Source organism: Symphodus melops (assembly GCF_947650265.1).
Source record: "Symphodus melops genome assembly, chromosome: 1".
Classification (NCBI taxonomy): domain Eukaryota; kingdom Metazoa; phylum Chordata; class Actinopteri; order Labriformes; family Labridae; genus Symphodus; species Symphodus melops.
The window spans coordinates 6,132,834-6,159,311 of NC_136691.1; the positions used below are offsets into that span (position 1 = coordinate 6,132,834).

At 41.5% G+C, this 26,478-nt stretch overlaps 1 protein-coding gene and 1 long non-coding RNA gene across 28 annotated transcripts in view; one reads left to right on the plus strand and one right to left on the minus strand.

Annotated features, from left to right (window-relative positions):
* The window catches only part of ptprk (protein tyrosine phosphatase receptor type K), a 107,205-nt gene that overhangs the window by 25,934 nt on the left and 54,793 nt on the right, over positions 1 to 26,478 (plus strand). For all 27 annotated transcript variants that reach the window (XM_079345052.1, XM_079345046.1, XM_079345028.1 and 24 more), the window contains 4 exons: positions 17,966 to 18,088; positions 24,694 to 24,854; positions 25,927 to 25,978; positions 26,109 to 26,167. In XM_079345052.1, the coding sequence (XP_079201178.1) occupies positions 17,966 to 18,088; positions 24,694 to 24,854; positions 25,927 to 25,978; positions 26,109 to 26,167 (395 nt within the window). The remainder of the gene's footprint in view (positions 1 to 17,965; positions 18,089 to 24,693; positions 24,855 to 25,926; positions 25,979 to 26,108; positions 26,168 to 26,478) is intronic.
* LOC306826701 lies at positions 18,031 to 20,097 on the minus strand. The gene is made up of 4 exons (XR_013779480.1): positions 19,479 to 20,097; positions 19,027 to 19,116; positions 18,758 to 18,932; positions 18,031 to 18,104 (listed from the first exon to the last, which is right to left on the minus strand). It is a non-coding gene; the product is annotated as an uncharacterized lncRNA (long non-coding RNA).

The following is a 26,478-nucleotide window of genomic DNA, read 5'->3' on the forward strand; positions in this document are numbered from 1 at the left end:
GGGAAAGTTCAGAAGATGTAGGGCAACACTCAGACACGGGTCAGACGCAGATATTTGTTTTTCCAGGCCAGATCTTTTGCTCATCTGTTATTAGAAAGTAACATTTATATATTATTATGAGGTTGAATCATTTCTGATCATGTCAAGACTGATGCGGCTGCTCAGATGAAGACCTACTCCCCTGTCAGCAGACTTTAAAATCACTAGACAGTAAATCTACCTCACCAGTTCAGACTGCTATAAAGCATTCCTGGTAAACTGGAGACGTTCGACTCACAAATGAATGAATAGATAGACTGTTTTTTTTTTGTTTTTTTTGCCTTTTCCATGGAAACTTGTTGCAACAGTTTGTACATATTATTATACATGTACCCCAAATTACCCTAAACACCACAACATAACAACGTGAAAAAACAGCAGATACAACAACATGAGGAAAACATCTAGTATTTGTAATTGGGGTTTTATTTCTTTATTTACATTGGCTCAGGACTGTTAAAGGAGATATGAGGTTGAAAGTTAGTATTTGCATTGAAATGATAAAATGCACGGCTCTAACGTGTCAGGCTGCAGAAAAGTATTGATGCTAAACTGTTAGGCTCCAGGCATAATAATAATAATAATAATAATAATAATAATAATAATAATAATAATACATTTTATTTGTAATGCACTTTACATTTTTTAAATACTCAAAGTGCTACAGAGTTTAAAAGGATAAAAGAGTACGGTAGTTAAAAACACCTAAAAAATAAAATAAAAAAAAAGTTACAAGAAGGCTTTTCTAAAAAGATGAGTCTTTAGGCTTTTTTTTAAAAGCAGCTGTAGTCTGTGGGGCCTTCAGGTGCTCAGGGAGAGCGTTCCACATACAGGGTGTAGATGATCTCCCATCCTCTATGATAGATGCACAGATAATAAAACAACCCACAGATGTTAATGCAAAGAATAATAGTTTGAATGTTCCTGCTTTTATAATCATTTTAAGATTTGCTGTGACAAACAGGATTGCTCTTCAGATATTGAGCTGAGAAGACGTAAAACAGGAACGTTTAAAAGTCACAACGAGCAACACAAGTCTTTAAAACAGAACCACCGGCTTCCTGTGCTGCATGAATGACATATAATGGAAGTCATCTATGCTATAAGAAAAGCACATTGTGATCTGACGTGTAATACTGCCTTTGTATCTTGGCTGTGTTGTGTTTGTGTCTGGGTCTTAGGTCATTGAATGATGTGTGTGTGTGTGTGTGTGTGTGTGTATGCTTCAGTGATGCTGACATGAAAGGGTCTGTGTTAGTGTGAGTCCTGGCTTGATAAACAGCCTCCGATGCCCTGGAGCAATAGGCCAAAATCTCCTCAAAATGTGCACACACACACACACACACACACACACACACACACACACACACACACACACACACACACACACACTCCCCATGGGATGGACATTTCAGGGTCAGCGACATGGCGGACATCCTTAGGATATAGATTTTAAATCTTGGCGTTTCTTTTTATATATTTCTGAGACATGACAGGACATGATCTGCTGGAACAAGAGGTTTGCAAAACAGTCCTTTAATTCAGTTTCAACGGCTTTTGGAGGACAGTGAAATGTTGTCTAGGCAGTATATATGTCTTCCTCTGGAGATATTTGTCAGCTTACCAATTTTAAATGTTTGTACTTTTGACATCACCGTTTTGTCAGAAAGACTCATTCATGCACCGCCGTCCCCAAAATCAATGGACCGGCTTGCTGGCAAGGTCAGGAGTCTTTCTGTGCTCAGAGGAGACTGTGTACGGTCAGTCCGAGTCAAAGGGAATGTGATGTCTGCAGTAAACAGACAAGACTCAAGTACATCTTATAACTGTGCAGGACTTTTCTTTTCGTTCAGCCTGAGTCTGCTGTAAGTGGAGTCACATTGTGGTTCACATGGTTACTGAAAACCTGAGAAAAATGGGGACTCCAGGCTGTACAATTATTGTTATAACTGATCAAAAATGTCAGATTTGTTTTTATAAAAGCCAACTTGCATCATTTAGTTGATGTATCCTCATTTCTATATTTGCAAACATACAAACTATCGGGTTGGAGCTATTATTACTATAAATGATTGTCTCCAACTTGTGTACACAAAGGACGTTTAGAGACGTCGGGTTATCAAGATGCACATTTCCTTTTTAGTTGCTCACTGGACTTTATATTTGTTTTCTTTGATGCACATTTGTACTTTAAAAAAAAAAAATTATCATTCTTTATATTAGACACTTTTTAAATTATATTTTATATATTGGTAATTGCTTGTTATATTTGATTTGATTTAAGTACTTATTATACTTCAGTATAATTCTTAAGTATAATAAGGGCTGAGAGAGATCAATAAGCATTGTTATTTTAGCCTTATTTCCCATGTTGACTGTTTTCTGCGGCAATACACTGAGACAAATTCTTTGTATATGTAAATGTACTTGGCAATAAAAACCGATCCTGATTCATTAACAAATGTTTTTTTTTTCTTGCCTGCCAAGTAAAGAAGATAGGAATGTGTGGTACAACAGTTTGAAATGTCACTCTAACTTGGTGTTGTGTTTAATTGTCTAAAAAGATTGAAACATTTTTTTTGTATTCTGAGCTTGATTAAGCTCGGGTTTTTTTTTCTTCTTCCAGCACCCAAAAACAGCTAAATGTAATTCTGTTCAATGTCATCCAAGCCTGAGAGTGTTTTTCTGAAGAGGCGCGGACTGTAGTGACCCAGGGTTCATGGTGTTCGCTCAGAACCACTGACGAGTGCTCCGTCCTCAGCGTCTGAAAGAAAGGCCACCGGTTATTTTTTTGAGCTCTCCCTGTTCAGCCTTTAACTAGCCCATAGATTTGTCTATTGACCTCAGTATGTGTATACAGGAAAAAAGAAACAAAAAAGTAAGGACACATTTAACAATGGTGTCTGGTGTCTCGCTGTGTGTGTGTAATTTGTGTGTGTGTGTGTGTGTGTGTGTGTGTGTGTGTATGTGTGTGTGTGTGTGTGTGTGTGTGTGTGTGAGAGAGAGAGAGAGAGAGAGAGAGAGAGAGCCTCAGGCAGCGCTCTGTAACCTGAATGTAAGTCAGAAACCGGTTGGACTGATTTCCTGCTTAGAGCTTTGTCATTTAACAATGGACACACACACACACACACACACACACACAGACACACACACACACAGACTGTATCTATTAAAAGACCACTCCCCTGCAGGTAACTGGCCTCTCCCTCCCCTGAGCCACTCCTTAGCTCCAAGACACACACAAGAGTTTGTACAACTCGACTTTGTGAATAATTGAATCAAGGTGAATTGCTATAACTCGAACACAAAACTGTTGTTCTAAATGAGCCGCGTCCAAAACGTCTTTTATTTCCCTTATCATGAAACTCACTCAAGGACACGAAGCATGTAGCACATGAGCGTAATGTTTCTCCATGTCCTCCTCTAAAAACTCTGCACGGACGCACTCAGGCTCTCTCACACACTCACTCACTCATACAGTATTTCCCTGTTGTAAAGTGTAATAACAGCTGTCCTCGGGCCAGTTACAGCTATCGTAAAGAGGCGACAACTCCCAAAACTCATTTACCACACACACACACACACACACACACACACGCTCACACGCACGCACACTTTTAGACATGCACTCACTTGGAGGGGGAGGAGAGTGGAGGTTTCTGTACCACTTATTTCAACCTCTCTTGCCATCATAATCTCTCTCAGCCCGTCTTTCTCTCTCTCTCTCTCTTCCCCCCCCCCCCCCCCCCCAGCCCGTAAGTGACATTTGACCACATTTTACAGCTGAAGGTGACAACAGCCAAACACTCACTTTCATGCACACTGCGGTATTTGGACCAGTCAGGCTGGTGTGTCTGATCATGTAGGATTCTGTTTAAGGAGGGAAGAGAAAAACCGAAAGCAGAGAAAGTAGACGCGTGGTTACATTCCTACAGTTCCTCGTCGGGTATGCTCGGAGGCAAGGCTGTTGTCATTCATTGCACAGCAAAACATTTTCATGCAGATCTACCGCAAGTGCAATACATGAAGTTGCATGGTTCTGCAGCGTAATAGAGAGTAGATTACCATGTGAAGAAGCATTACATCCTGGTTAGTTGTTGCCAGGATTAAGGATACGATTTATGTGCCTTTCACATTCAATTTGCTTACAGAAATTGCAAGCTTGCAGCAAGATAAACACAAACTAAGAGGCAGAAAAATCCTAAATGGGCTGGTTTGAAAACAGGAGAAATTATTATTATTATTATTATTTTTTTTTTTTTTTAGAGCACAAAGATTTGAAGAGGACATATTATCCCCCTTTTCCACCTTTTCAAACAGTCCCCCTGTGGTCTAAACATAACGTCTGTGCTGTGCTTTGATCAGAATCTAACATGAAGCACTTTGACCCTCTAAAAGCGCGATATAAATGTCAAGTATTATTATTATTTATTATTATGAATCAAGCACTAGAGGAGGTTTGTGACCCTGTATAAACCAGCCGACTCTGAACGCTCTGTTTTGGCGTGTGTCTCTTTAAATGCAGTGAGCCTCCATGTGTTTTCCTCATAGACATCACCCCTCTGTCGCGAGAATAAAAATGGCCGACCTGCACAAACGTTTAGCTCTCGGCTGGTGGTGGACAAAACAGGGGAGGGGAGGGGAGTGGATTCTTTTTCAACCCAGTCCTTTGAAGCGAACGATGTTATTGAACATCACATTGTTTTCTCAAATCAGTCAGTTGAGTTAGATGATTAAAATAGAGAGTTTGTAGGACGGTCCACAGTTTAAAGTTCACATATTTTTCTGAATACGTTTTGTTTTGAACCACTTTTATTAAATCTTCATACCTCTGCATTGAAGTCACCATCTTCACTTGTTTATAATGAACTTTATGTCAGCAATGTTATTATAACCGAGTAATGACCAAACTACCAAAACCACAGCCGGGCTGTTGCATTAAACAGAATTTCTTTTCTCGAAGAAACCTGCTTTGAGAAGTAAACCTTCTGAGCGTGGTGCACACCAAGCTGTAAACACTGTTTCATGTTGTTTAACGTCTACACAAACACTCGGTGCTCCTGTGACATCCAGCTCTGCTCTTTGTTTATGCCTGTTATCACTGCAGACATAGTGTGTCCCCTCAGCATAGCCACCTTCATGACAGGCTAACAGAATGTCTAATGTATGTTTAACTCTGCAGACAGTCTCAGTGCGACGTGCTGTTCTTGTTGTCTGGCCCGCTTGCATGTTGTTCCCAGTTGTATGTTATTCCCTTTGTTTGGGTCTCTATGGTTTCCACTGCTGCGTAATGTGCTCTCTTCTCTGTGCTGCCAGAGAAAAGTCAATTTCCTCCAGGACAGTAAATGCTATCGTTAGGTATCTTTTGTTGTTCGACAGAACTGTGTCACAACTGCAGATAAAAGAGCTTCTTTGACACATTTCTTTTTTCTTTTCTTTTTTTTCTATTTGATTTTTATTGGTTTCAGAAGCCCCAGAAACGTTTTCCAATTGTTATTTTTGGCAATTTTTTACCTTTTGAAGTTTGTGTGTTTTAGAAGCTTTGTTGTTTGTTTCTCTCTCTCTCTCTCTCTCTCTCTCTCTCTCTCTCTCTCTCTCTCTCTCTCTCTCTCTCGTATTAGTGCTGTTTCAGGTTGTTCTTTGTGTGTCAGTGTGGAGAACAGCATTTTGTCCGACAGGCCGGACAACAGAAGTGCTTCTGCTGCACAACCAGGATAGACTAAATCCAAACGGCCTGTAGGATGGTCAGTAAATCAGTCAGGCAGCCTTTGAACTGGCTTGTTGGACAATTGGAGGAGTCAGCCGGGCATTTCAGCGTGTCACCAGCCTCTGTGCTGACTTGCTAAGCGAGCTGCTTCAGATTTAACCTGCTTAAAGCTCTCAGCCATGATGTTTTAACTCTCTCTCTTCTCTCTTTTCCTTCTTCACTCTCCCTCCTTTATGTTTTCTGTAAATGTTCCTCCTATTCCTGCTGCTCCATCTGGCCTTACTTACCTTGTGTGTGTGTGTGTGTGTGTGTGTGTGTGTGTGTGTGTGCCTCTGTGTCTCAGGGGGTTGGTGTTAAATGTGTGTTTGTTCTGCTCTTATCTCGTCCACACCAGACCTGCTTTCGAATCCAAAACCTCAACTGTGCCCCGATTGGCTCGGAAACAAACTGCCTCCTGTCTGCTCTGTGATTGGCCCGTTCAAATCCCCCACAACAGCTGGAGCATTATTTGATTGTATTCTCCCAGTGATTTATCAGTTAGATATCAGGGAACATGATGAATGGTTCAGTGTGGCAGAGTAAAGAAGCTTTCGGTCTCCGGTGGCGTGTGGGTACACACAGGTGTGGGGCTCGCCACTCTGCCCAAATACAGCCCACCAACCGCTAGCAATCATCCTGACCCCATTCTGTCCAGTATTGATCCCTTTACAGTCCAGACTCCTTTTGTATGACTCAATGACACTTGTCCGTTCACCTTTATTCACGATGTGGGGGCAGTAAAATGAAACCCTCTATTATTTTCATTTTAGTCATTTAATTGTATGACTTTTCTACATGTTCAGTCTCTCAAGTCACCGGATGTGGCAGCTCCATTAAAGTCAAGTTAGAGATATTCTTTAACAACTAAAGTTTATCGCACATAAAAAGCCTCTGAAGAAGCATGTAACAATTAAAGACCTTTATTTAACGTGCATTGTTTAACAGTGATTGTTGCAAAGCTGTTGCAGGTTTGTTCAGGTGAGGTTAAAATCTAGTTTGGGTTAAAAAAAAAAATAATAATCCAAACTACGGGTGCAGCGATCTATCGGATAAACATCGGTACTGGCCCATTAGCTAAGTTGTTAAACATTGGTACATGGTATTGGCCCCGATTTTTTAAAAATGTGATCTAGTCCTCACATTGGGAAACTCAAAAGGTCGCCCACTTTGTTAAAATACGTCAACACTCAAAATTAATTTTTTAAATGGGAGTCATTCCTGCTCTTCCTGACAACTTTTTCAACATTTCTATGACTTGTCAATTTTCACCAAACCTCAACTCTGAACAGACTCTTTGCCCTTCAAACCACAGCGCCTTACTTCAACACATCAAAATAACCATGTGGAGAAGAGGAACCTATATCTTCAAAAAGCTGCTTTTACAAGCTGCTCCTCCTCCTTCAGAGGGAGAGGGGAGTGGACTCGGATCACTCAAATGGCATTTACATGCCTGGTGAAGAGATGTGCAATAAAATATTAATGGCTTCCTGTATTTTCCCCACTTTGACTCATAATCCAGTTAAAGTTTACATGGGCTGAGTGTCTGAAGTGAGTCAGCCAGTCAGCATTTTTGAGGTCAAGTGTGCGATGAAGGATGGAGGAGAGCAGCCAGTTGGGACTTGTTGTTTGGGGATTTAACTTTAAAGAAAATACCAGCTGTGCTCTCAGATGTGAGGCGAGCCGAGTGCCGTCTAAGGCCTCAATAATTACTCCCCTCTGACTCATTCAGAGTGACATACACTGACAGGATCTGATTGTGTGGATGGTTTATGGGTTAAGGTTTCGGTGACGCTAGGAGGCAACAATGTCTCGAGTCATCTTAACACTTAATTGCAACCATAAAACGTATCTTTGTTTTTCAGTACAGGGAGTCAACCTGCCAAGTTTGAGGAAGAAGCTGAAGTGTGCCAGTGCTCTCACAACACTATATTTTTAAGTGAATTGTTAAAATGGCACCTCTTGTAGCAGAACTGTATCGTCGCCCTCTCTGGCAGAGACAGAAAGAAAGGGGTGGACAGGGAGACAGTGAACATAGAAATGGGTGTGGGGAGCGAAAAACAGGTGAGCAAACACACAAAAGGAAGAAGGGAGGAGAGGTTTCAGCTTTCCGGAGAACGAGTGAAACCGGACTCCCTCTGGAGGTTGTGGGTAAACTCATTCACAGACCTCACGGAAGGAGGGAGAGGGAGGGAGCTAAAGGAGAGGTGAGGAGGATGTCCCCATTTTTCTTTGTGAACGACAAACTCTCCTCTCCATCTCTCTCTCTCTCTGTCATGCCCCCACCTCCCCGTCCTGTCCTGTCCGCTCTGCTCCTGCCTTATCTTTAAGACAGTCAGTCCGTCAGCCAGCTAGCATGTGAAGTTGCTTTAAATGTCAGCATTTGAATAGTAATAGAGATTAACTGCGGCGAGATAGACAGAGCTTTAAGAGGTAGAGAGGTGAATGTCATAAAGATAGTGTCTGTGGAAGGCTTCGACCCCTGCTAACAGTGCTAACAGTTATCTCTGCTCACACACACACACACACACACACACACACACACGCTGTCCTGATTACAGACAAAGAGAGGAATAAAGACAGATATGGAGAAGGAAGATATTCCCATAAACATGTTGCATTAAGGATTTGGGGCGCCATGTTGAACGTAAACAGGTTTAGATTGTTTAAGTCCACCATCACTTATCTAAAGCTACACAGAGTCAGTACATTTACAAGCTGGTAAAGTCAAGTTTATTTGTGCTGTTAGTCCAAATATATATATATAATAAAGTAACTCTCTAAAATATGCTCCCTTTCATACAGTACCTCCCTAACAATGATGCTGTAACATAGTACATTTTCTGATGACACCCTGAACAATTATTCCTTATTCATTATTAGTCATAGTTTTGTTAATTTAACCCTGACAAAGAAGGGCCGAGCATTGACTTTAAGGTGATTTATCATTGTCTTTTGAAAGCTGTCTTGAGCTCCTGATGGCCCTCCAAAGGCAACATTTCAACCTTTTCCCATGTAAAGTTGATGCAACCAGTCTGAAAGCAGCCAGGAAGAATATTTTCCTTCTCTAGATTTCACCGTTTAATGATAAGGTTGCCACGTAGACCCGAATGGTTTGCACTAAAAAGGACCACGGTAGCATCAAAAGAGGCATCCTCACAGCTCGTGGTGTAGAGGAGTCTGAAGGGGTGGGTCTTCTTCTTCTTCTATTCTTTTAGGTCCATCAAAGGACAAATGGCCTTCGGTAAATACAGGGGCTACTCCTACATATTTAGTGAGCCAATTAGAGACAGTAGGGAGGGTCGACCCATTTGCAGCATACAACAACATATTGTCAGTCGATCAATGGTGTGAATCAGAGGAGATTTAGAAGTGAGTATACTGAGGAGACTGAGCGGGTGTTCACTTCCCTTTCTTGTTGTATCGTGTGTCTGTGATTGTGATGGCAGGTCATTAGTACGTCGTTCACGCCTCATTGTCTGCTGATGCAGCTTTTTGTTTTTGGTTGTCCAAGCAGAGATGTGTTCTCAGGTACTCCTTTCAACGTCTTGAAAACACCACAATGAGAACATTGTTATTCTGCCAAAGTCCACATTTTCACCATTTTCACGCTTTGAATAGAAAAGCTCTCAAAATGGGATTGATTCTGTAAGAGTGCTAACTCCGTAAAGCTTTATTGTTAAAGTCATACTCCATCCAAACATGTTAGGAAATACCAACATGCAGCAATGGAGGTCACCGCTGCCTTTCACCAAATAACCTGTAAAAGCAAATAATGGGTTTTGTTGAAAAATAATGTGGCGCTCCGAAAAAGTGCTTGCGTCTGAATTTGAATTGAAAAGCTGCATTAACCCCGAGAGAGGAGCTGATAGATAGTCAGGGGACGGAAGGACAGAAAGGCTCCTTACAGAAGGAAAAACACACATTTCTGTTTCACTGTTACTGTCAATGAAAAGTCCTGAATCAGCTGAACACACACACACACACACAGACACACACGAGCGCGCGCACACACGTCTCAGATTCAATTACAGCATTGTGAGATGAAGGAGAAATTCTTCAGCCTTCAGCACTTCCAATTAAACCACTGCTCTGAGTGTGTGTTGGTGTGTGCACCAAGAGTGTCATTGTGTGTGTGTGTGCTGTAAGTTGTGTGTATTTGTGTGTGATTATGTGCGTGTATGTTTAACAGGCGAGGCGTGTGTGTGTGTGTGTGTATGTGCTTTGGCTTTGATGGCGACGCGCTGCGCTGCAAGGGCCACTGAGGCGTGACGAGTGAGCATTTGTGTGTGTGTGTGTGTGTATGTGTGTGTGTGTGTGTGGGTGTGTGTGTGTCTGTGTCAGCCTCTCTGATGTCACCTTGTATCATTTCAGGCTAATTTCACCTATTCTCAGAGCGGGAAAGAAAGAACAAGAGGCAGAGAGAGTGAACAAAAAGTAGGGATGACACAGAAAGAATGATTAGGTACAACTTTATTAGTGTCCTTGAGTCACACACACACACACACACACACACACACACACACACACACCTACAGATTAAAGGCAACAAACAGAATAAATAATATAAAACAGTACAGGGCAAGAGGGCATTATAAAGCAGAGTGTGTAGTTTAGAACACAGTATTTGCATAGAGTGAATTAAATTCTTTTCCATTATTTTTGCATTAAATCCTCCTTCTTCTCTTTTCCTGTTTTACGACTTTTTCATATATTTGAGCAAAAACTAAACCCTTTAAGTGATTCTCTACTTTATAATGGCTCACAAATCCACAAAGGATTAGAAAATCCGGGTCAATTATGAACTGGACTCGTGCAGAATTGGTTTTCTGATTTGGATGGAAACAGTATTACTCGTCGTTGGAATTGGATTTTAATGACCTCAGTGTAATTACTGTCCTTGAAAGTTTTTTTTTTCCATTTGGCAGCATGGAGCATCCTTGTTCCTCTTCACTTCCTTTCTTTTGCTGTGTTTGTAATCTCTTCTATGTGATGCATCGCTGTGATGCGACCAGACTACATAGATATTGATCCTCATTGAAGCACAAGAAGAAAACAATGACATCCATCCGTGTTTATAGTATCATAAAGTCAATTAAAGGGTTTTTAAGAGATTGCCAAAAAAAACAATGGTCCACTTTCTGTGTCTGTTCTGTTTTCACCTCCTCTCTCCCGCTCTCTGTCTTTGTACTCCTCCCTCCTCTTCAGCCTTCTTTCACTCATCCTGTCTTATCTGCTCTCCGCTGATGATATCTCTGCCCGCAGACTGAAACGAAGCTCCGCTGATAAATCCTAGACAGTCGGGAAGACAGAGGGGGGGAAAAAAAAGCTTGGAGTTGTGTACTGTACGTTCAGGAGGAACGTGTGTTGTTTGTGTGAAAGAGCGGTTATCCTCAGTCCTTCACATTCCTGAGCAGATTTATTCTGTTTGGTCTCCGCTTGAGATCAGGGTCAAGATGTTACGATGTTCTGAACCAACCTGTAGGAATGTAAGGCTTATCAGATAGGCTCCATATATAGTCCACTGTAAAAACAAGTGGACATAAGCAGCAGATGTTAGAACGTGTAAGGTCGCCACACATTGATTACAGCTCATATCTGAAGTTCAGTTAATGTAATGTTCCCACGGTTTAAAACTTCTTTGAACTAAGTAATGATGGAATCAAGTTTCAAAGAAAAACGTTTCACTTTTCATGTCGAACCTCCTGAATGGAGATGTGAACAGGCAGAAAATAAATTTAAAAAAACTAATTGAATAAAGAGTCCTTGAGCAAAGACTGTCTGGTGTGCTCACAGTTCTGCTGACATGTTCTCGAGTTGATCGACTTGCATGTCTTTTGTATCTTCTGTTATGTTCCTGCATGTCGAGCACAAAGAGCTCTGTGACATTATGTCTTTTTCGAAAGTATTCTTCTTCTTTTCAAAGCAACACGTTCCAGCACACACAAACACAGGACATTTGTTTGAGTGAAACTCTATTTCTGTGATTTCAGTCATTGGAAATGTTAGCAACCAGCACAATTTGAAGAAGGACCTTTTGTTTGCTGTTTTGTTCGAAGGGACATTTGGACACTTAACTGGGATTAAATGGATTCTTGGACACGTCTCATGCTGTTAGGACACTCATCGTCCCAAAAATGAAACCTTTAGTTTCCAGGCTCAGCAGTCAGTTGAGTGACTGCTGAGTCCTGTTTGAGTGCCCAAACCCTCAGCCTTCTTTAATTAAGCACTTGAAGGGCTCAGAAGTGTTTTACTCTTAACCATTTCTGTGATTAATAACAGGTTTGAGTCAAACAAGCCGCCCACACATCTTTAAAGTCAAAGTGGAATAACGTCCACTGGCATTGACGTTCATGAGACATAAAGTTTGTTATTCAAACAGAATAAAAAGCACATTTAGTCAATATGACACAGTCGTCAATCTGAAGCTGCTTTCTCAACTTCTTTTTCCACAAGGACATATATGGACTGAGCATTCTTTGATTCAATAATCAGACATCGCTTAGTCCTAATGGAGTTTCTTTATTGTAATTGTGCAGAGAAACAAAAAAAAAACCCTCATTTGATTTCAAGATGTCCCAGGGACTTCCATCTGAACAGACTGTAGCTGTTGGATCTGATTTAATCCTGCCTGTTCTGCAGATTGATAATCACACCAGCCTTTGTTGTAAATTCTCGCCGTGTTGCCAATTAATAATCTTGATCTGAATTAATAGCTGGGAAAAAAATGAACGTGATCCTCTTTATTTTGATGTCAGCCCGTCAGCACCCATGTTTGAGAAAAGTTTCAGTCAAAGCACTTTTTGTCTGACTCACCTCCTGAAAGTGGAGGTCAGTGCAAATCACCACAGAATGATTCTGAGTGACGGTGGCAGATGTTGTGTCTGATGCCATTCAACAATCTTTTCGAAAAGCCTGTGCCTGTCCTGTGTCACTGTATGTGTGTGTGTGTGTGTGTGCACTCCTCCTCTCTGCCCTTGAGCCTTTATCAAGTTCTTCTAATTATTTTATTATGCAAATGAGTCACCATTATTTCATTAGCGAGGCAGCCAATCACAGAAGCTGATTAGGAAGTGATTAGCATGCAGGCGGTTTCTCTCCCGCTCTCTGTGCCCTTGTGAATGGAGGGGAGGGGGGCAATAATGACCCATCTGGACACACACTCGTGCATACACTTAGAAAACTGATGTAGGGATTTGTTTCATAATGTTATAAAATGAACACATGTACAAACTCAGTTGTAGAAGATATTTGTATCCAATAGCAAAGCAGTACATGAATATACAGAGTTTTTAGGCCATTTGTTGTTTTTTCCTGTTCAGTTTGACTATTTGGATTGTTTTCAATCTGTATGAGTCAGAACTGATCTGTGATAGGCCTCTGTCCATATTAAGAGTGATGAGCTCTGCCAAACTCACGTTTGCTTCACATTACCAAAAGACACATAAACAAAGTTTGACGTGCTGGTGAAAAGAGGAGCATGAAGCAGCTAAAGATGCTACATCTAAGAGTTCATGGGAACCAAAAAAGAGAACTAAAACCTCAGCAAATATTGAGTTTTATAATCCTCAGGTCCTCTAAAACACAACCCACAGCCGGTCTCAGATGCACTACTCAAAATGTCACGAAAAATTCAGTCAGGCTGCCACAGAAATCTTCCTGAGTTGCTTGTTCAGGCATGCACCTCACAGGGGGGAGACTGTCCCTATCACTCTCAGAGGGGGGAGGGGGGACGGGGTGGGGTCTCAGGATAATTCAGCGATGGCTGACTCCATCATTATGACAATTTTTGCCTTTATGTCAATGCTACACATGGCTCTACATGTTCTCAGGTTCAGTACAAGCACAGAGAAGGAGATACTGGTGAACAGAAAACCTTGTGATACATGTTACATTTCATGCACAAGGATTGCAAGCAATGAATATTCCAAGTTATTTCCTGCTGCACTCTCACATCAGCGCACCCTTACTTCACTAATAATTTACTGTGAGGCTGGCAGGAACATTTGGTGTAATGTTGAGGTGAAACTGTGGCTGTTTGCATTCATACATCTGAATCCAAAAGAAATCCAGGAAGTGTTAAGGAGTTTTGTCTAATGTTAAAAAAAACAACAAACAATTAAACTCCAGCATTCCTCTCTTGTGTCTGTTTGCTTCAAGGTTGACATTTGAATTCTAAACATAGAGGGACTATTTGCTCATGGGTTCTTCTTTGCTGAATTGACCCCAAAAAAAAGAAGCTTTCAATACCAGATAGACGGACAGAACTTTTGCTGTGGAGGTAAAATAATACTTCAAGGTCTGCTCTTGTCATTATTGGCAAAGGGTGAGCTGTCAGTTGCATGTGTGTGTGTGTGTGTGTGTGTGTGTGCATGTTTGTGTGTTGGTAAAAGTTGGCAGGACATACAGGAAAAGGAGAAGTGTTAACTGAGAACGTGGGCGAGCTAGTGTGAGGGTTGTGTGTGTGTGTTGGTGTGTGTGTGTGTGTGTGTCAGTTTCACACATATTTGGTTCCTGCAGACCCCCTTTCTTCAACGTAGAAACACGCACATGAACACTCAGCTGCTTTGTTGAGACTATGTTAGCAGCTGAAAGCGTTGAGTGTGTCTATCGGAGGTGTGCAGACGAGAGATGAGAAACGCTCTGTGATTAGAAAATGTTCTTTTAAACCAGTCGGTAAAGCAGAATTTAAAACAAGGACATGTTTTTTTTTTCTTCTCTGAAAAGCCAAGGCAACATAGCTCTTATGCAGCAGCACTGTATCAGAGCTGAATTGCACTATTTGTCTGTGTGTGTGTGTACACAGTTGAAAGCCAAGCGCACATATTTTAGAAAACGATGTTTTTCAATCCAATTTCGCTGTACACCGTGTGCTTCTTTCAAAGGCAAAAATCAGACAAAAAACCCTTGAAACTAAATAGACCTTCTGTATGTATTTTGCAGCTTCAGCGAGGTTAAAAAAGGCCAAACAAATGCTATAGCAGGTAAAGCAAGGCCAAGTGCTTCTGTCAAAACGAGGCCCAAACCGTTTATCACTTTCAGTAAAAACTCTGAACTTCTTTGGCTCTACTCTGAACTTAATTCTCATAAATACATCAGCGTTCCTGCACTATCAGGAGAAGCACTGAGCTGGAGTCAATGAGCAAAGCACTTTAAATGCTCCCTGCCCGTTTAGAAGCATTTTCACAGTGCACTGTTGTGCTTTTGACACAGCGTTACTGATATCTTGCACATTAGCAATCAAACCTAATTGTAGGAACTAATGTATGTCACCTGCTTCTGCTCATCATGACTCATCATAGCTTACAACCTCTTCAAAAAAAAAAAAAAAAAAAGACCGTAGGCTTATTAATCAAACAATCCGAGCTGGCACTCTCTGCTCCTTGTTAATTAAACCTGAGTATCACCAACACTGAGCATCCGAGTGGTTGAGCCTTTTGGGAATCATCCAGGAAGAGGGACACTGTTTAATTTCACACAAGGCTCTACTCTTACAAAGTCTCTGACAATGCAGCGTGGCATGTGTTATAACCTCAAAAACCCTCCAGGAATATATGTACCGTAGATGTTAATGAGAGCCTTTGAACTTTAACGTTAGCCTTTGTGGCCACTAAAGTCAATCCATGACCATCAGAGATTAAAAGTTGAAATAAATTCAAGCAGTTTATCGTTCAGTTTCACAGACATCTGAATCCATTTGAAGGAGCTTTTTTTTTTTTTTTAAATTACCTTTGATGAGTGAAAACATGAGCTCCTGATAAAGACTCGGATAAAGACATTTTGGGATATTTAGTACCCATTTCTCACCAGAGTGAACCAGATGTTAGAAATAAACCTTTTCAGAAAATCTATGAAAGTGCAAACTCTCTTTTTACATTTATTATAAATTATTCCAGCTGTAAGTGCAGCACATTTCCTGTTAAAGGTGTGTCTCGATAAGTCTTGTATTTAAGTGACAGAGACAGAGCTTTGGTGGTCGAGTGGTTAGTCCACTTGCATCACGTACAGAGGTTGTGGTCCTTGAAGTGGGCTGTAAGTCACTGTCCTGTCTCAACAGAACGGCAGCAAGTCAAATCTCCAAACCCACAGCAGCCTTAACATTAAACCCAACCATTTCTCTTTACAGCGTTTACTAAAATAGTGCCACTACGGACACGCCATGATTTGCACTTTTAACCCATACAGAGAGAGCGACCTTACAGCAAGATCTAAACTGACATACACACCGTAGGAGACAGGAAGTCATGGGGCTTACAAACACAAACAAACAGCAGCCGTTGTCTGTCATTATGGAGAGCCAGTCCAGTAAATCCAAGTGTAGCGTTTAATATTACAGGAGTTTGTACTGAAGTGATGCATATAGTGTTAAGCTGTATGTGCTGCCCTTTAAATGTCCCAGTGTTTTTTTTTTCTCATTATGTCTGGAGGTAACTTGCCATGACACACATTTAATCGAATCGAATAGCGAGTGAGCTAAAAAGCACAAAGAGAGGCCGATTTGAACAGCGACCCCGAGAGGCTCGTGAGTCACAGGCAGCCGTACAGCCGGCAGCCGAAGACAGTCGCTTAGTTTGATGTTAACTTGTTTCTCCTCCGGCGCTGGCTGTCACCTCTTGGTATCCCTCTGTAGAAGGGGGCTCAGATCAGTGGGGTATCTGAGGGCCTGTCGTTCTGCTCTCCATCACAGCTGCCGCAGCATGCTCGAGGACACAGGTAGCAAAGCTGAAGCGCTAACTGAATGCTTGGGAGATTTATGCCGCTGCTAGTGCTGGTTGCTGATAGTGCTTCATGGTGGCTTGGTCTCGTAAAGCTTCTCTTTTTTTTTTTTTCGGACTGCTTTTAAGTGGTTTTGAATCGAGTAGAAACAACAAGTCATTACAATCTTGGCAAAAAAAAACTACTGGGAAAATAACACAACAGAGAGAGTTGAAAGTGTTGTTAATGGTTTTACTTTAGAAATACTTTGATCAGCTTTATCTTCCATTTCCATTTTGTGCAGTCTTCCTCCACTAGGTCGTGTCAAAGTCTGTCAAAGGCAGGCAAATTAGCCAAATCATTAAAAAGTATCCTTACAAATATATATGCATGTTGTTTCTATGTCCGGATTAAAGTTACAGTATTTATTTTTTTACCTTTAAACTTAATCTACATCAATAAATCAATTCAAGGCGTTTTTATTGCAAACTACTTTGATACTACATCCTGTTTTTTTAAAACAAATATTTTCAGCTTTCTGCTTTTTCAATGTAAGGATTTGTGCACGTCTTTGTACAAGTCATGTATTTCTGAGTAATCTGAGGGGTTTGGGCTTTAATTTAAAATAAAGAGAAGGTTGAGGAAACTGATGAGTATGTTCTCTTTTTGCCACAGAACAGGCACTTTTAAAATGATTTGATATTGAAAGTAATGAGCCCGATCATGAGCCCGGGTTGTCAACACTATATTTTTGTGTAATGTCGTTTACCCTGTGCTTATTTAATCGAACCATCAACAACCTCTCCCTGCATTCGTGCCCTCTGTTAAGTACAATTCTAAAAACTACATCGAGCAGATTTGTATCCATGTGGAGAGCTTCTACTCCAGCCAATGTCAACAAGGACAATGTAGACACACATCTCTGTGACCACGAACAACCGGTGACTTGAATCAGATGGCGTCATGGCTTTTCTTAGCTGCATCTCTCCTAGCCATTTTATTAACACAAGCTGTGCAGCACTCGCAGGTCAATGAATCAGATCGCTCGTAGTAACCAGCATGCTATTTTCTATCAGCAATATTGCCCCGCACAAGCCACATATCATCCGCAGTTGATTGTCTTCGCTTGCTGTTGGGGACAAGTGGCGTCTCTCTGTGTTAGAGCGACTTCAGACTGCAGGCGGCCAGCTCACACAGGGGGGTCCTGGGGCCGCGATGGTGGGCTCAGATGATCAGCTGAAGGCCCTGTCGCTTGAGTCAGAGGTGATCCCACGCGGCCCTGAGTGATGACTGTTGGCGCTCGGGCTCCTGGTGGTTCGTTAATGAGCTGAGACACGGTCACGCACAGAAAAACATCAAACTGGGGGGGAAGAATGGGAAGTTTTACTGGATAGGACCAGAGAGGAGTCCATGTGACTTGAAATGATCACTCTAAAACCATCGATCAGAGGAGGTGAACTCAATTGTACTGTGTTTGTTTGTTTACAGGGAGCTGTACGTTTGATGAGGGCTTCTCTCAGTGTGACTACCAGCAGGATCCCTATGACGATTTTGACTGGACGCACATCAACACCCAGGAAGTGCCATACGTCTCTCCAGAGCTGCCACAAGGTGAGTCTCCATGTGTCTTTGGAGTCCATCGCAATGTGAAGAAATGCATGGTACGGTGTCTTTAACATGACAACATGGAGTATTATACAACATTTAGTTCTGATTGGATGAAAGACATCCAATGGCAACATAGCTGGGACTTGAGAGAAGTGATCTTCTTGATTAATCCATCTAATCCAACACACTGGAACTATTTCAGTTCGTCGAGCTACATATATGTATATGTATGATTGTTATATGAAAGCAATATAACCTGCAAGGGAGTGATGTTGTAACTAATATCAGCACTGCTTATAGTCACTGACACTCAATTAGAACAATTAGAAGCTTAATCTTTATTATCTCAACCCGATGCTTATGGAGAGAATGATTTCGTATGATAGACTACAATACAAGTTTTCTTTCCTTCCTGTCTGATTAATCATTTTAAAACCTCCAAATCTATTTGTGGTTCTTTCTTGGGGACTCCACCCTTTCTGTTTTGAAACACTGGGTTAAACTTCTTGATTAGATTAAAAAAAAAAAAAAACACCAGCTCAACCTCAAGCAGTAAAATGTTTCATACATGTTGTTGAGTCAGTCATTAATCAGAGGGAGTGACAGGAATCAGTCAAAGGGGGAACTTTCACTTTTTGGTGCCTTTCTTAAAGTAGGACTTTGAATACTGACCTTTTCATTGAGAATTTTACGTCGCTGTACTGACATTTTTACTTCAATAAGGATCTGAGCTCTCCTCTCCTCTCCTCTCCTCTCTTTTTCTCCTCTCCTCTTTAATCAGTTGTTTTTTTTTCTCCACAATGATGATGAAGGGGAAATTAAATCTTTCTGCCTTCGGGCTGAGGGTCTAATTAACAGAATATGAGGTCATTAATCAACGGCAGGGAACAGGGAAGGTTGCATACTTTACAATGTTAAAAGCAAAATGTTATAACATTTACCAGCCATGCAGTATTGAGCAAGTTGCTGACCACAGAGCAAGAATAATGACTGCTGTGTAAACGATGGTTTCGACCACAAGTGCAGAAATCCTGTTGAAATGAAACAACCACAAATGATTATTTTCAACTCATCTTCTCTCAAGTCTTATTATATTCATTCAGCTCCTCTTCATTTCTTTAATTGTAGACTCCTCTCTTCTCTTCTTGTTTCCTCTCCCCTTGTCTCATTTCCTTCACTTTCTTGTCTTCTTTCACACATGCAATGCAGGTAATGTCATGAAGATGTCACAGGCAGTGCACGAGTGAAAGTAGCCCCTTAAACGTCTCTGTCTCTCTTTTGTTTAGTCTGTCCTGTCCCTTGTTTTGGTTTTTTAAACTTGTTTTGTGTCCTTTTCTTCCCTTTCCTGTGTCCTCCTCATTTTTCTGAACCTTCGTTTCATTTCTGATCTTACCTCGTCTTATTCAGTCTTCCCTTCTTTTTCTTCTTCTCCCTTCTCATCTTGTTCATACCGCTTGTCATCTGTTTATTCCTAATGTCTAATCTGTCCCCTCCTATCTCTTCCTAAACGTTTGGCTCCTTTCTTGTCTTGTATCCTTCTTTCTTTTCCTAAAATCGTGTCTCCTCTCCTTCAATTTCCCACAGATCCTTTCTTCTCTTCACCTCTACATCCTTTCCTAACCCCTTATCTCCTCTCTCCTTATCTCATAACTTCTCTTCCTCTGTTTGGGGAGATATGACTATGTTGCTATGACAATGCAATGCCATTATTTATCTTTCATACTTATCGTCATGACAACCCAGCCTGGTTGACATTTAGAGAAAGGTTCAGTTCAACACCAGCTCTTTATGGGTTTCACACAAAAACACACAAATCCTCCAAAAAATGTGTGCGTGTCTGTCCTGCTGTCTACCCCATGTGGTCTTGCATCCTTGACAAAAGGTCGGGGTGCCTTGCCCAATGGCAGACTCACATTTAGCGTTGTTAATACCAAGGGTTGTCACTATGCAGAGAGGGCAGAGTTGGCAGTATGAGGAGGTTAAGTACGTTGCCCAAAAGCTCAGAGGCTGGAATTAGCATAGCATTAGCGCCTGTGGAAGCTTGTGGAAGAGCAGGGGTGAGGGGGCATGGCCAGGCAGGTTAATGGTTTGAAGATTGCTAAAGGGGGGAGGGGGAGGGGGCTCAGAGTGCTGCCTACAGGTACGTGGGGCATGGAGGGACATTTGAAGTGTTAATTTTGCCAGCAGGGTGCCAGATGCTGCTGCTGCTGCTGCTTTGGATGGAAAACCAGGTTGCTGGAGGGGATTGGGGATACAGCACTTTGCTAGGTTTTTTATTTGGGGGAATTAGTCGGGAAAGGGTGTGTGGTCTAGCTTTAGTGCCTTGCCCAGGGACACATTGGTTATACCTATTATTGAAATTGTTTTCTCAGAAAGCCCAGCCAACAGTAATTTGAAGGTTGGCTCGTTTGGCTCGCTTCAGCGGCCCTGAGGCTGTGGCATGATTAAAAGTTCAGGCAGAGAAGCTTTTTGACTTTTAACCTCTGAAAACAAAGGTAAACTGACCCTCTTTGTTCGAGAGCAGTCGTTGGGAGTGTTCGGCTTCCCTGTGACCTTTGAGAGTGAGTTTATTTAGCTGATTAGCAGTTCAGCGGGTTATAAATTGCCAAAGGTAAATGCAGAAGAAAAGGAGTCATCTTAGGGATTTACGCAGAATCATTCTAGAGTCATTGGATAGCTCAGCCAACAATTATACTTTTGTTCCTTATAGCCCACATTGATTTTTCACAGTTGCTAATCACCATTTGGTGCTTAAGGCGGTATTGAGTGGGGAGGGATGGTTTGGCAGTTTTCGTAATGGAGATAAAACAATTCTATGTAATCTCTCCGGGGGTTGATGTTGGCACCAGCCAACATGGCAGGGTCTGGATGCTCCGCTGGCAACACTTGTTGTGCCAGTTGAACATTCATGGACTGGGGCTCTGGGGCTCAGTGGACTAAAGCAGATACTCTTGACTCATAACGTCGTCAGCCAGTACCACTCTAAACCTATTTGGCATGCGCTCTCTCTCTCTCTCTCTCTCTCTCTCTCTCTCTCTCTCTCTCTCTCTCTCTCTCTGTACTCTTTAATAAAGGGAGGGGGAAAAGGCACAAACTGGAGAAGCGCTGGTCCCTTGGATGTTTTAATAATGACACAATAATGATGGATACAGCTACACAAACTATATACTGCCTTAAGATTACCATGAAATCAAACATCTCTCACACAGTCTCTGCAAGGTTAAACGTCTGCATTTTTAACCCCAAAGCTCCATGTAATGTAAATAGAAGTTAGATTGATTTTTTTCATTTATATGTTGGATTGTTGTAGGAGCATAAGGAGTCGATGTACTCATAGACTGGAGGGGATTCAAGACTCAGTGTTTACTGTCACTGAAATTGGGGTATCAAACATGTAAAAAAAAAACTAAAAGTATTTGAACTAACAATATGTACTACTTATGTTGTTTTTTCAACGCCCCTAGGTTTTTTGTGCCTTATGTGTTCACAAAGTCTACAGCATTAGGGCTTCACAGTCAAGCTAACTGAAGCTAACTATCAGCAACACTCAACTCCAACGCAGCACGTGATGAATTGAGTTTCTTGGTGGAGGACGGACTGTTGTATTTGTGTACAGCTAGAACCAAAAGGCTAGCAGCTTTTTTTTTTTTTCGTATCAAACTGAACCTGCTCAGCAGTATGGATCACTGAAACTCCTCTGTTAGCTGTTTGTGTCTGTTTCTGTTTTGTAGCACATTATTCTGCGGTTGTTATGTGACATATCTGGGTCTTAGGGCTGTCACAGCGGCTATTTTTAGCCTCTTCGTTACATTGTGTCATCATTCGATTAGCGGCCATTTCAGCGTCACTTGGCACACATTTGAAAAGCCTGGCAGACTTCAGGTGTAAGGTGTTCTTGGTGTGACGATGCTAGCTTTATATGCATTGGTTTGTATCAGTTTCATGTGCTGTCATTTAAAAAAAAAATCCTTTTTCTAATGCTAATTGGGTTTCAGATTGGGTGTTTTTATTGCTCTGCTTATCCAGGCTCATAAACCAAATATACATTATTTATTAGATATGTTTGAAACATCCAGGCAGCTGATGGTGGTGTTGAACTGACAGCCCTATTTACCAGGCAGTATTCAGTTATTTTTACCTCCACCTGGTTCATTTGTTGTCATGATTTTGCAGCAGGCGGTGTTATGATTAGCTGACGCGCTTGTGCTGTTTGTGTGGTGACATATCTGGATCACTGACTGATAGGAATATATTTAGCTGGCACACCATCTTGGCAGCCATCTTTAAGGCACTTTTCTCATGTCACATTGGCATCTTAGTGCCAAAAAAATGAAGGCACAGGATTGACGTGTGCAGTGTGTTCATTTCTGATGGATTTGGATTATAGATTTGGGGCTAGACAAGAGTGCCAGTGTGCTCGTGACTCTGGTCCTGTTGGCACGGGTCTCGTTTGGACGTCCTCATTTTGTGTCTTATTGTTGGGAGTGGGATTATTTTAAAACTCCTGCGGGTAAAGGAGAAGTGTGCGTTTGTGTGTAGAGGTGCTGTTATGTCTGGTAATGAGAGAGAGAGAGAGAGAGAGAGAGAGAGAGAGAGACATGCGAGAGATGCGTCCTCGTATACAGAGTTAAGTTTGATAAAGCTGATGTGTGTGTCCATGTGTGCAGTCGTTAAAAGCCTGTTCTGCTCTGCTGCGTTGTGCACAGAAGTGTTTTCTCACAGCAGATCAGCTTAACAATCACTATTGTCTAAAGCTCATTGTATAGAGCAAATGTTGTATGCTCTAATATGCAAATTGAATGAAGAAGTTATGATAGAGGGTTGTTTGTGTGGTTCAGTTTCTGTTCAGTTTCCAGCTCCTCTATTCTATTCTATTCAGTTCAATTCAGTTGTATTCTGTTCTGTTTAATTCTATTCTGTTCTATTCTATTCTATTCTGTTCTCTTCATTTCCATTCCATTCTTCAATTAGTATCAAACACCCTTCTCTTCTCCTCTGACCTGTTCTGTTCTGTTCTATTCTATTCTATTCTGTTCTGTTCTATTGTGTTCTCTTCTCTTCTGTTCGGTTCTATTCCTTTCCATTCTACCCTCAGTATCAAACACAATCCTGGCTTCTCCCTCTCAGTTTGTGATCAGGCAGAAAGGATCATATTTCATCATATTTCACTGAAACAACATCTGTTTGAGGTCTGAGCTGATTACTGGAACATCTGGATGGGCTGACTGACTGTCCCGTCAACACGCCCAGATTATGCATGATTTCCAGCAGTCAGGTACAAGGCAAAGCACACAGTGGAGACGGGAGCGGTTGACAAGACACCCGATGCACACTTCTTCTTGTATTCTTTCTCCATAGTGAATAAAAATGTCTCGCGAGTCCCATCAAATGAGAAATAACAAAGCTGGGAACACACGCAAACAAAAAAACCAAACATAAAAACAAAGCCTAGAGGAAAACTGCAGCTCATCGTGTGACATGTTTAGGTAGATTCAGGTAATGACGTACTGCTCACTGTGTGGTGAAGGAGCCTGTGTAAACTACAGCAAGGTGATATCTCTCTCTTTTTTATGCACAAACCATGTTTTTTTTTTGTGTTTTAGTTTTTATTCTTACACAGTACTAGAGGAGAAGAGAGGGGAATGTGCACATTTCATAAGAACATAAATTGAAGAATATAAAAGGAAGAAGTAGTTCTCCTCTCCTCGTGTCTTTGTTTTCCATTTCCTGTGTTTATTTGTTCTTGGCTTGCCGAGAAACAGCCCTGCAATCACAAAGGAGAAACAAATGGCACAGTCGTTGTAACAGAGGTTTGTTTTATGTGTCTGGGGGGGACTGATGACTGATTCTTGTATTGTAAGCCCAAAAGAAATGAGAGAAGAAGAAACTCAAATGTAAAAAAAAACAACAAAAAACATGAAAGTAGAAAAGGCTCTGTTGGGTTGTTTTTTGTTCCCATGACAAAAAACAAAAGTCACTGCTCCAAAGAGAGGTCCAAACAACATCGTCAAAGGAGAATATCCTGATTTCCAGGTTGGCTTATTGTAAATGTATCCGTGTACACTGGAGACAACACACACACACATATTGGTATACTGAAGAACTATCTGAGGGATGCACACAGCGGTAATAGCTTATGTAATTTACAGCTCAAGACATTTTTGTTTGTCATTTCTTCGTAACATCTCTCACCGCAGGGTTTACAATTTAAAGCCATGACCATGATACTGCAAACGAAAAGACCAATGCACAATTAAGGCAGCAGCCCTTTCATTTATTTGTTTTTTAACAGGTTCAGGTCGTCAAAGGGGATTATTTTAAAAGGCACAGTAGCAGGAAGAGTTGATTCACTCATGTAGCTACATGAAACAGGGGCAGTGGGCATAAAGATTCATGTTTGGCAAGCCCATTCAAAATCCTCACAGCACACCTCCTCAGAGGGCACCATCATAAGTCTGTTCATGCAGTGGATTTCAGCTGGTATGTGGTGTACAAGCACAAACAGCTGCCAACCTAAAAGAGCTAATTGATTTGAACCTGATACTATTTTTTCTTCTTTTTTTCCATCTTTTAAATCACTGCTGACCCTGAATTGTATGTTTTTCCAGGTTCCTTCATGTACGTGGACGTGTCTCAGTACGATGTTGGGGAGAAGGCCAGGTTTCAGCTACCTGTCATGAAGGAGAACGACACTCACTGCATCGACTTCAACTATCTGCTCACCAGCCCGGATGGCTCCAGCCCTGGCACCCTTAACGTCTTGGTGAAGGTAATCAGAAAAAACACACTAAGAGAGAAATGAAGAGTCATTATCATGGATTGTAATGTAGACTAGAGAAGAATAGAGACATTAAAGTAAACTCTACAAACACAAACCATGTGAATAGTATACTGCTCTCTACATTGCTGTTTCCCGTGTGTGATGATTATGTAAGGTTGCATACTTTTGGCAAACCCTCAACCTGTCAGAGCTCGGAATCAGGATCAGTCTAACTTACACTGATTGCTGCAATTTCGTGACTCAATTATCCAGACCTCATCCGTCCACTTTAGTTGTTTGCACAATCCTCCCGACTTCTCCGCCCCTCTCTCCTCATCCCGAGCTTTCTCACAATTTGTGGAGGTGGTTAGAAAACACATTAGTAGAAGATTGCTATTTTACTGGTTCTGCCATTACCTGGTTCTTAGCAGCAGGGGACCATTATGAGCAGGAAGACTGCCCTTCAATCTGATGGCACAAAGTCAATCTCACATTACTGCAAAACAGTCGTACCTGCAAATAGAGTTAAAGAGGTGGCGGGTGAGCTGATCCTCTGCCCTCACTTTTGCACACAATGTTACTTATATCTGTTTTTACTATTGTTTTTGGTTAATTTATTAAATTTCAGTGCAACAGAAACGAGGCTTAATGCATGCACAGAAAACCCTGCAGAGCCCGCCCCAAGTGCCAAAAGCCAAGGAACCCTGATTAGTAGTTAATATGCCCATTTTTATTGCAAAAATAAACGATGCAAAAAACAGGTTTGGTCTATCAGGCTAAATTCATTATTTCTTAAAGACTGTGTGGGTTGAATTTTATATAACCTACCTGCTTGATAAAATTAAGGTTAAGAGTTGCACATAGTGTAGATTCTGACGTGGCTGAGTTGACTGACAGGTGAGGGTGTTGTGAGCAGCCTCAAAGCGCGCTCTACCTCTTCGCCTGTGTCTACATAATGAAAGACCCCCACTGTTTGGCTTCAAAATGCCTGTTTATAGAAGAAAGGGTGACGTCTCTGTGACTATGGACATGTTTTATACCCAGATAAAATGTGTTTGATGTTGCCCTCTGTTGTTTTTAGGTGAACAAGGGTCCCTTAGCCAACCCTATCTGGAATGTGACCTCCTACACAGGTAATGACTGACTCACAGCATCTCTCATTTGATCACTTATATGTGATAACTAATGTCACATTATCTATGTGTGTGTGTGTTTATGTGCATGTGTATATGTGTGTGTGTGTTAACTGATGTTGTCTTCTAGGTAAAGACTGGCTGAGAGCAGAACTTGCCGTCTCCACCTTTTGGCCCAATGAATATCAGGTACCTCCCTCATTTACAACCAACCGTCTTGTTCTGCGTGATTACTTAGTTCTGTGTTTTTATTTAAACGAGGTGCTCATGTGACTGCACAAACACAACACACACATATATATGAACACACATGCACACATGCTGTGGGGCAGACATCTGATTTATTTGTGTTGACTGCGACTCAGGAGGTGACGATTAGGCTACAAAGTCTGAGAAAAACAAAGGTGTGTGTGTATGCACAGTATGTCCACACATATACTGCTGTGTGTCACTACGTTGGACATGGATTAATAAGCGACCTCTCAGACATGTTCTCCACG